At 46.6% G+C, this 11,520-nt stretch overlaps 1 protein-coding gene across 4 annotated transcripts in view; it reads left to right on the top strand.

Moving 5' to 3' along the window:
- The first annotated feature begins 555 nt into the window (after nucleotides 1-555).
- The window catches only part of LOC135383086 (uncharacterized), a 48,631-nt gene continuing 37,666 nt past the window's right edge, over nucleotides 556-11,520 (top strand). For 2 of the 4 annotated variants that reach the window (XM_064612708.1, XM_064612707.1), the window contains exons 1-4: nucleotides 556-651; nucleotides 961-1,002; nucleotides 2,283-2,339; nucleotides 10,494-10,509. In XM_064612708.1, coding sequence (XP_064468778.1) covers nucleotides 975-1,002; nucleotides 2,283-2,339; nucleotides 10,494-10,509 — 101 coding nt within the window. In that variant the 5' untranslated portion in view covers nucleotides 556-651; nucleotides 961-974. The remainder of the gene's footprint in view (nucleotides 652-960; nucleotides 1,003-2,282; nucleotides 2,340-10,493; nucleotides 10,510-11,520) is intronic. The other 2 variants (XM_064612709.1, XM_064612710.1) reach the window with 1 other exon arrangement.

Genomic DNA, 11,520 nt, shown 5'->3' with positions numbered 1-11,520 from the left:
CGCCGCTGATATGCTCTCGAGAAACCGTACAAAAATGTCCGACGGATATTTCGAGCGTCAATTGCTGCTGAAATTAAATCCAATGTGAAATATCAATGAAGATTAAAATATGTTTAGAACACCCTTTGTAACGGGAAAGAAACTCGTAACGTATTTAGTTCTTTTTCACTTTTCGAAGTCAGGAGTAAGAGCTTTTTTTTTTCTTTCGGTGACGTGTACAAGTCTGCCAGACAGTTGTCGGGACAGCTTGTCGTGAAGTCAGACTGGAATGCAGAGTAATCGCCTTGTCGTCCTTGTCTCCTTCCTGCTGTCCTTAGTTCATCTGTCCGCGTCTATGCACGGCATATAGCAAATGTTGCTTCGCAGTGCTGACAAAAAGCCAGATGAATGGAACATCCCTGTTGAAGCCTCTACACTCTGCGTCAACCTTGTCCTTCAATACTTGCCCAGAAAAGTTACCACATAAGAACTATCAATTATTATTATTACATGAGGAACCTGAAGTGGCATGTAATAATTTCGTCCAAGTGCGTTTCTCGTGCATCTTTCCGAACATCGTGATCGGCGCATGGTGAAGAAAAACGAAGAGCGACAAAGAACAGGCCCAGCCATTCTGGTACCCGGCACAGTCCACCAACTATTCCGGAATCTGTGAGTTTACAATTTAGAATTCTCAATCACAAGTCTCCAAACCGTTGCAGTAGCTAAGTTTTGTGTTATCTTTTGTCCAAGCGTGTTGAAGTTTCGTTTCTTCAGTGTCCATTTGTTGTCGTGTTTTGCAGTCGTTGTCAGGAACAGTGTTTTCTGGGGTATCGTTTGAGCAAATGTATTGTTTCGCAACGGCAGTGGTGAAAAGAGAAGTATTACGATTTCACGTAGACACCATGTTCTTCGGAAACTTGACAGTGGAGTGCAATAGGCCGAGTAACATCTCAGCTGACTTTACATATCTTCTCGCAGGCAAGCGAGGTTAAATGTCGCCACCACGTTATCAGACGGAATGTAAGTTAGCCATTTTGTTCATCTAAAATGTTGAACCTTGGCTAATGTATAGCAATGCGACAGCCGGAAAGACTGATCATATAGTTCTACGGCTTCTTGCTTTTATTTTCCTCTTGTAGGAAACAAACACATCAAAGGTGTAATGCAGAAATACGAGGAAAATAAATTATTATGCCCACTTATTCGCTGTTGTAGCACAAAAGATAAAAAAAAATCGTAACATGACATATGTAAAGCAAGTGTATAGCATTAAACCCTGGCAGTACTCCTGATGGCCGTGACGATACAATAACCAAATAGATGGCTGGGCAACACTGTTGGCATGCGGTTTCTATGCAGTGCCGGCACTCACACAGCAAACCTGTCACACCAACTGAGGTGATCATATCGTACCAAATAACACCCAAGTTATCCAATGTCAGAGTGCAGTGCTTGCAACATGGAAAGTTCAATTCGTACATTGCTGCGTGTCCACTGCACTGCGAACTGTATTGTGCCAGCCGAGTTAACCCGACTTCACCTACTATGAAACTCATATACTACAGTGTGCTATCGATTTATCCACCTTGCATCAAGGAAGTGCAGCATTCCCTCGCCAACAGGAAGTCTGTCTTGTCAGCCATGACAACCTAACCTAGCATAACCTACACCATCACACGGTATGCTAACACAAATTTTGGGAGTTATATTGGGAGTTTGTGGAGAAATTTCCGCCTTAAAAAGCAGTTCACTCCGAAAATCCGCGTTGATACAAACTGTTTCGGTAGAACAAGGTATCGGTATCGCTATGGCCAAAATTTAGACACCACAGTTATAGAAAACTACCGTATATAGTAGTTCAGATACTACAGCTGAGCCGTACCTTCTCGTGGACTTTCAGTTACACGTACCGATAAACCCCAGTTTTTATGCATTGTCTCTTGCATATCCCCGCAATAGCCCCATAAGCGCCTTCAATTTGGGATGCGATGGAAGTGCGAGACACACTTACAGTCCTGTGCACATTGAAGAACCTTCAAATGGGGAAACCTAATCCAGAGAGCGAATACTGAGGGTTCGCGCAAGAGCACAGGCATCATCTGTTGTAAGCTCTAGACGGTACACGAATACCGTTCAGTCCAATTACTCCTCTCGAACCACACGAGTGGAAAACAAATTATTGGCAACTATATTACCATATTCATATTCAAGTCGCACCTCTTGATATCAGTGGAAGTCGAATACCGTTCCGTCTGTCTAATTGAATACTTCCAGGCTAAAGAAACAGTGATTCATTTCAGACTGGACGGACACTCAGAAGAGTCAGTGGACTTCCGGGTACGATTCGAAGGCTGATGGTGAGTTGTGTTTCAAGATATTCCCATGTCCTCTCCTGCACGCAAACACAACAGGGAGTACAACACAAAAAAGAATGATACATCCTAATAACGTGCTATGTGAAGCATGTACCGCGACCACCTTGAATAAACAAGATCCACTCGATACTGAAATCGGCGTACTATCAGTAGCGCCACCAATCACTGTCATGCTTCTCGTGATGTCTTCTAGACGCTTTCATTTGCATAGGTTCGTAGTCCTGGTCCATTTGTTTAAATCATCTGCGAGTGATCGAATTCGTAGTTACGCTGATTGGGTGCAGCAGACTGCGACACGTATACTCAAGAACTATTCAAGAACTACCAGTGTTCATAATGGCATTGTCCCCTCGTCAGACTCGTCAAGAACGAAGGGCATACACCATTCTTGTAGCACTTTGCGCGCATGTAAAACGTTGCAGAGGAGCGGTACGCTTTCGCTTTTCAGGAGACTCAAGACAGAACGACACTATCCATACAATGATTGGCCTTGACCGTGTTATGGGGTGAAGTCTTTTCATTAGAGCGTAGGAAAGGTGGAGCCGGAGGCATTGAGCAGGTCTTCTGTATAGTCAATATGGTTTTTACCCTTCATATGCAAAGAGACGTATGTCGTATCACCATCACCTTCCAATGCTGAGGATGCTGAGCCGATGCCGAGTACCTGCGTGAACGGTGATACGCGGTTGGGACTCTGCTCGTCCCTTTTACCAACAAGCGAGAGCATTCGCAATCTCATCGCAAAAGCTATGCAAGTAGGTCAGCCGTCTTCACAGCTTCCCTGTTTCCCATTCTTACCTATTGTCGGCGGAGCTACATACTGTCGTAGCGTGTCGAAGAAATATATCACCCGCACCAGGTAACTGAGACGGTTATTTGCTTGTCGCTCAAACAGCCGTCCACAATCCCGAACATTTGTAACATCTCCTGCGCTTGCAAGTACATAACTATCCTACTTCTAGCCATGCTCGTTTCTCACTCGCTCGTTTATAAGTACACTCTTAGAAATGAACTTCACCGCATAGCGCGCTCCTAGCCAACCATCATCTCGAATGATATCGTTATATGGCCTGACTTGTTCAAAACGAGAGGCGTACGCTTTCTTTACATTGTTCCTATGCGGTTTCTATGCAGTGCCGACACTCACACAGCAAACGTGTCACACCAACTGAGGTTATCATATCGTACCAAATAACACCCAAGTTATCCAATGTCAGAGTGCAGTGCTTGCAACATGGAATGCTCAATTCGTACATTGGTGCTTGTCCACTGCACTGCAAACAATTATGCATGCTATATACTGCACTGCATGCGGACAATTATGAACAGTATGAGTGTCGCAAAAAAGGCTTACGCCTCCCGATTTAAACTAATCGGAGCAGATAACGAAATCGTTCGACATGATGGTTGGCTAGGAGCGTGCTATGCGTTGAAGTTCATTACTAAGAGTGTAGATGATATCAAAATGAGCTGAACGCGCCTAGCAAACTAATACCACGGTCCCTTGATAGCTTTCTGGTCATGCAGCTCCCTCAAAAAGTTGGCCTAGGGACAGCGGGAGCCGCGTAGTGGCGCCGCGATCAGAAACCCGGTAGAATCTCTCGCTCGGGCCAATCATGGGAACGGCAAGATGCAGTGTTGTTTTTACTCTTTTCCAAGCATCCTACGAGGAAATTATTTGTTGCAATGGTTTCATTATTGCATTTTTTTATGCTGCCGACCACTACGAGTGGCACGGACGTATTGTCGCGAGTGTCCTATCTTCAGTCCTCAACCGGAGATTCTAGCGCAGTTTATGCGCATAGGGCACGGTGATAAGTTGATCTGTACTTTACTTAGCGGGAACATTACCTTTCACAGTTTATTGCGGACAGTTGCTGCGCTCATGACGGCATACTAATTGACGCGTCGGCCGATCGCAATTCCGCCAGTCCTTTCACGAGGTACCAGATGAGTTACTCTCAGTTGTTGCCGCGAAGCTGATGAAGACAAAAGTATAGCGTCTAAAAAGATCCCGACTGACAGACATGTCACGAAATTTAACCACTGTGTCCCTGTCGTTCATCTCTTGTTTTAGTCATCTATCGTGTCGACCTCATTTCTTTTACGAAACTGAAAGGAACCGCCATGTATCCGACATGCTTCCGTGAATCAATCTCGAGCGGCCTTTTTATCCTGCCATGCTAAACAACTTTAATAATGCGTACTTTATTTGGCGTGTAAAGGACTTTCTACAGTTAATCGCAGACAGTTACATGACCGCTTAGAGGCGGCGTTCACATGTAGCAACTCTGTAGCTCCACCCACAAGCAACCTTACGGCGACCGGAAAGTGTGAGGGTTTCCAACTTCCAATCCAACTGGTGGAGTGTTTTCCTTATCAACCGTTTGTCGAATTATAATGTTTTTTTTGTTGTTTTTTTGCGCGAACAGATCATTATTACCTTTGGCAATTGACATATTTTCGTGACGTTCGCAAAAAAAGAAGCAAGTTATTTCTGAGCTGCACTTGCAGGATTTGAACCCGTGAATGCACGAACGAAATCCTCCACGCCCTATCGAGCCACGTGATAGTACTCCTCTCGCTGATTGGCCAGCGCGCGAGCAACTTGTCAAGTTTTCGTTCGAGGAGCGATTACGAGCAGCTCGAGTTGCTGGAGGTAGCCGGTGTCGGCCGACTGCCAATAACTCCAAAGTTGCTCATAGTTGCTAGAAAAAGTTGGCCCGTATGAACGCTGCCTTGGTATTTGACGCGATCGCTCGATCGAGGTTATACGATAATTACAAATGTTGACATCCCTGGGAGTCAAATCAGCTCAAAAGCCCCAGTTGCATGAGCAATTTTCTTTCAGATTCTATCCATAAAAGCACTGAGTTTGTTGTTGGGGACGGCAGACGCTTTCTTTTTACGGGGCTGTTTCCCGGGCATCGTTGTCTGACGGAACGGCTTCGCAGTTTCGGCGTGCTCAGATACGACGGCAGCCGTCGAATATGCACTGCACGGCACTGCACCTTCTCGAAGCAGGGGCGGATCTATAGGGGGGGGGGGGTCACGATGTCCTGACCCCCCACCTCAATTTCTGTCTTCGCATAGTGTTTAGTTTACCTAGATCGTGTATGTACCATGCGGGCCAAGGCTGGACCCCCCTCTCAGAAAAATCCTGGATCCGCCCCTGTCTCGAAGCTTTGACTTTCCACGCTTAGCAGTTTATCGCCGTTGATGACGAGTTCGTTGTGCCATACGACATCGCTTTGGTCAAAGTGCTTCTCGCAGACACGTATGTGGAGAGTCAAACCTGAACTGCCCACCATCAATGCGATGGATGGCACGTTTCCACTTCTCACGCTTGTCAGAATACGCAGGAAAAGCAAACATGTATACCTTGCCCCCCCCCCCCCCCGAATACCCAAAGCGACATTTGGTAACACAGCATGTCTCTGGCATGCTGCTAGCACATGGTTATTACGCGACAACAGTCGAAAAACGTGTACTGCAATGGGCGACGCTGGCGTCTCTCTCCCGCGTTCCGATGGCAGCGCCACCACGCGGGCGCTCCGGTCCCTGGACAAAGCTTCCCCATAGAGTTACGGAGAAGCTGCGTGACCAGGAAGCTAACAAGGAACCGTGCTAATACCCTAGCCACACGGCAAACTTACTGCATTAAACGGAATCACATTTACGTCACCTCCTAACCAACCATAATCTCGAATGCCATCATTCTCTCCCCTGATTTGTTAAAAACAGGAGGCGTACGGCACCTGTTTTCAACAAATCAGGCTTCAACAATGATGGTTGGTTAGGAGATAAAGAAAAATGCCATTCCGCTTAATGCAGAAGTTTGCCGTGTGACTAGGGTACAATATCGTGAGGCGAATTTCATTCATTCTCATTGAGACCTTCATCGTACGTCATCGTACATCATCACAATGAAGCTTATTTTTCAAACCTCATCATCGTGACGGAGGCACGAGAGAGATCTTTATCTCCAAGTAACATAGAAATCACAGGCATCTGACGTCCCAAATTAGCCATTGCTACTGTCCATGTGCTACTGGCACAGGATTCCTTCATCGCGTGCACAACCAGTTGTCAGTGACTGAGTGTTGCGTCAGTTGGGTACGCCCACTTTCACTGCGGCGTAAACATGGCAAGAGTCATGACCTAGTCTGCCCTCGTTTATTCACTAACGCTCGCATTATCACTACAGTGTGGCGAAGGCTTGGTTCGTGGACGACGAAACCGAGTGAGAAAACAAATTATGTACTCGGTGGTTTCGAGATCGCTTCGGAAAGCCTGACGCCAAACATTAAGCTTTCTTCCCGAGTTCAGCAGCTTGAAGAACCGCACATGTCCTGTATCGGATACACCCTTGTCCAAACGTTGCATTTCTGAATAAATTCCGTAAGTCTGAACGCCAAAATCCTAAGTAATGGCCAGATGAACATCCACTATGATACAGTCACCTAAATCGTGACTCTGGGAAATCTACTTGGTCATGTGTCTATCTAGACATTTATTCGAGGCATTGTTCGAGAAGATGCATCGAGATCGACAACAAGCTGTCACATTCTTCCAAATCCATTCTTGTTGTTCATGATAATCACTGACACAACGTATCATACCACTTCATTATCATCACTATGAGTCCTACACTGCCGCCGAGATCCTCGATTGACGCAGTGTCTCAGGAACCAAGTTATGCCCCAACCATTCGACCTGTCGTCCTCGCCAGCATCATAATGCCTCAGTTGTGTCCCCGTTTTCTTTGCTATTACTGCGTGATATCAGGTATATCAGTTCATTCAGGTCAGATCAGGTATATCAGGTCATTCAAGTCATTGAGGTCATATCAAGTATATCAGGTCATCAGTACTCCAATGGGAAGCGTTCAAGGCTGGAAGGTAGGTCGCACTGTTTGTGTAGACGACTTCTCATTGCGTGAACGCTACGAGGATCGTCTTGTTGACGTAGGAGGATGTACCTCCGCCGTTTGGAATTTGCTGAAGTCAAGATTCTGTGTCAAATATACACAAGACACAAGCTTTGGAGCTGTAGTCACTTTCACAATTTTAGCAACGGATAAACGCATATTCTGTCGCATCGCTCGCACCTGTACTTTCTCGGGACAAAAACTCTCAATGGAATTCGGATTCGAAAGCTGACACAACAGGGCGCTCCTATTCTCTGGCAGTTTAGTTCTTCAGCCCCATAAGGAATACGTAGGATTCACTCTTAAAAATTAGTTTCACCGCATAGCACGCTCCTAGCCAACCATTATCTCGAATGATATCGTTATCTGCCCTGATTTGTTGATAACGGGAGGCGTACGCCTTTTTTTGTGACAATTATGAACAGCATAAGTGTCACAAAAAAGGCGTACGCCTCCCGTTTTCAACAAATCAGGGCAGATAACGATATCATTCGAGATGATTGTTGGCTAGGAGGGTGCTATGCGGTGAAACTTATTTTTAAGAGTGTTGGGTGCAGTTATAGGCCGACGCAGATATCATTTACGTTATAAGAATATTCGATCGTTGTATTTATTATTGCGTCGTAACAAATCACCACACTTCATGATATCTGCCATCGTTGCACATAACATTGTTGAGCGATCCTCTTGGTGGTATTTGTCGCTGGGCGCTATGTCTCCGCAGACAGAGGGACTTCTCATGAGGACATTACGCGCTTGTCTCAACTCGATTAGTGGATTGACGCGGCTAGAATATCCGCCTTGGAGGCATCATGTAAATCGTTTCTCCCGCATTCCCGAAAGCTGCGGCAACTGGCATCTCAAACACTTTTCTTCATCCCTATACTCCTTACACGCGGAGCACCAGGGGTACAGGTGAGAGGGGTTGTCCTTATTCCTCCATGTGATGCCTCCGAGCTGCTTCATTTTTCCACCGCGTGACATTCCCTTCGGGCTCACGGCACGATTTAATCGCACGCTAGCAGACAAAATATCATTTTGTATTTCACACAGGCAAGACAACTGGGACGACTTTCTTCCTCTCCTCAGTTTTGCCACCAAATCCCCCACGCAGTCGACAACGCGATGCGGCCCGTCCAACTTATCATATGGCGGTGAACATCTGCATGCTATCGACACGCATTCCCCTTATTGTCCAGACACTGCCAACCCCGTCCTTGCGGATACAACTTGTCCCGCCAGGGAGTGCCCACAAATCGACAGGTGTCGTGCTCTGGTTGCCCAAGATTCGGCCAAGAGGCTCCACGATGAAGCTCACGTACACGTCGTTTACAGCCCCGGACAGCTTGTTCGGTTTTGGGTTCCTCTACGTAAGTCTCGGACACCCACTAAAATCATCATGTTAAAGCTCAGCTCCGCCGATTTTCGACTGCGACAGAATGGAGCCATGCTTGGGCTGTGCGTTCGTTTCCGCACAGGGAGCATACATGTGAAAAATTTTCACCCATTTGTTTGTAGTTTTTAAGAAAACATTTTTTTAAATTTCCCTGGCACGGCGGTCCTGTGGTCGGCAAACCCTGACCAATCCCGGCTTCGTCCTGGCTTAGCCGCGCTCGTGGCTTGGCTAACGCCAAATCGTCGATGCGATGGCGGAGATCTATGGGCGAAGGTGAATGTTTTGGGTGTGTTCCGTGATAATTGCTGTCGTTAATAGCCTCAAAGATAGTTTTGCCGGTCTTCTTTAACAAGCCTTACAGGATGGCCTCGTTGTGCAACGACGGCCGTCGTGAGCGGACATTCTGTGCCCGCACTGTGCTTCATGCTACCAACAAGACCTAACGTGTGACGTACTCGTACGCATTCTCAATAGCTTTGGCAGCGCACTATGCGCGGACTTGCTGCGCGTGCAGAAAGCACCACCAAAGCTATTGAGAACGGGAACGAGTACGTGCTCGAAGACGAAGTATTTCTTATAAGAAACATGATAAAACGGTGCGGTGGTCCCCGATAGCTCGTGACAGCTATTTCAGCACCATACAGCGGCCATGACGGAGTGTAAACACAAACTGGTTGCCAGGCAGAGCTGGCTAGGTGTGGCTATCCAATCCGCGCAGTTCCAAGTATGACGTCACAAGTGGAACCGCCGCCCGGTAGTTTTTCTCAAATTTCTCACGAAGGAGTATGGAAATTTGGAAAGCAATGTGTGTTTATGAATGAAGTTGGGACCACGGTTCTGAATATCACAACGTCTTCATACTTTCGGAACAGCAGCGGAGCTGCACTTTAAGTCGGCCTATGTGAGGTCCTCTGAGCATCTCACTTGGTTTACCTCATGTGCCCTGTGGACCTTTCTAAGGGCGGTCGTTGGCGCTCAGCAGTGTCTACCTATGTCTCACGGCCTCAGTCATATGTCGCAGCTTCCTTTGCAAACCCTCTTCTCATACCTAAAAGGGGCATCAGAGACGGATTTCGTTTCCATCATCGCCATCCTCATTGCCATAATAATAAAACGCTTTTCACTCTTTCTAACCCTATCAAAGTATCCACCTTACCGACAATATTTCTGTCGTTTGCATTTATGATTGATTACGTACAACGGCTCCGTTCTGTGTAGTTAATATCCGTTGAAGCTGTACGAGTGTACACAGGCGTACAGCGTCAACATTCAAGGGCACAATGAAAGGGTGTTTGTGGTTCCAACCAAATTCGGCCACTTCGGGTATTCTTTTTCAATTTAGAATAAATTTGTACCCTGCATGATTCTTGTTGCGACTTCTTCCGCTGCAAATCAGAGGATCATAACGCTTTCATAGTACATGTACAGGTTGAGGAAGACACAAAGCCGTAGTGTGATATGTAGATTTTCCTCAACGTAATATACGCGACAGGCAGTGATGCACACATACATGAGATAGCCACCGAATTATGAATGAAGGTGTTACTTTCTATTTTCCATGAATGGGTTGTGGGGAAGTTTTCGATGCGTCTAACGTCAACTACTAAGCAATGAGTAGCATCCACCACTTGATACCAAAACTATATAAAAATGGCCGCATCAAAAAGTGGAAACGCGGTTTTAGGGTTATATGATTTCTGGCGGACATTAGCACGTACGACCAAAGCCAGAGAAAGCACCGCAAAAATCGCAAGAACACCACATTGGTACGATGTCAGGCTCGGAGAAATAACAGCTTCGTCTTTTGCAGGTTCTTCGCTAGAGGGGTAAGTATACCTATATTCCGCGTGTCCTAGGCGTAACATACAATAATTGCTGAGCAAGATCGATGTAATGAAAAACAAAAAATCACAGGACGGTTACTTCGTGTAACGCGAATTTCGGCGACAGCTGTTATGGTAGAGTGTTGACACTTGTATGGCTGCTGTATGCACAAGTACCTTAGAGTGAGGAGTACTATCTTGTGGGTCTGTGAAGTGAGGGGAGACGTGGTCGATATTCTTGACGAGGTTTCAGTTTTGGTAGACCAAATCAATGCAGGTCTTTCTCGAGGCTGTTACGGCCTCTGTCCTTCTGGCCCATTCAACATGAACGCTTCTTGTAGACCGCTGATGAATTTGGTGGTCTTTGCGTCGATGTTAAAGTCCTCCAGCGTCCTTCAGTATCGGTGATGACATGTGGACTGTTAAGGCGTAGGTGAGGTATGTTATAACACGCGGAACTGTTGCGGTGCGGCCAAAGTAGGCCGCCACGACGATGACTTCTCTCAAATTACACCGCACACACCCCAGCCACGTCTTCGCAGTCGCGAAAGAGATCCGTTGACCCCATTTCGCATGTACATGGCCACTCCGGCAGCGCGGCAGGCTCTTGCAGCCGCGTTGAGAGTCACAACTATACTTAAACCCGTTCACCCGCAACAGTTCGTTAGTATCCATCTTCGTCCCTGAGAAACACAGGATGGAACAGAGCGCAATGATGCAGTTGCGGTTTCTACACTGGACACATCTTCTGTCCTCCTTTGCACTCTCCTCCTCTCACTTCTTCCTTCTGCGGACGACATCGACACCGCTATCCATGGAAGCAAAGCACTAACAGCTGTCTCTGTAAAACAGGGTGAGAGGATGAACTCACAAGTACCGCCACCGAGTGTTGCTTGCTCTTTCATATTCGTAATGGAACTACGACTACGTAAAGACTCCATCATGTTGAGTTGTTAATTTTTTTTTTTCAGTTTTTGCACATGGTTCCAGTGCTCTCGCAGGTGCCGGTAGTCG

This window comes from Ornithodoros turicata, chromosome 2 (assembly GCF_037126465.1).
Source record: "Ornithodoros turicata isolate Travis chromosome 2, ASM3712646v1, whole genome shotgun sequence".
Taxonomy (NCBI): Eukaryota; Metazoa; Arthropoda; class Arachnida; order Ixodida; family Argasidae; genus Ornithodoros; species Ornithodoros turicata.
This window is presented reverse-complemented; position numbering and strand designations above follow the sequence as displayed.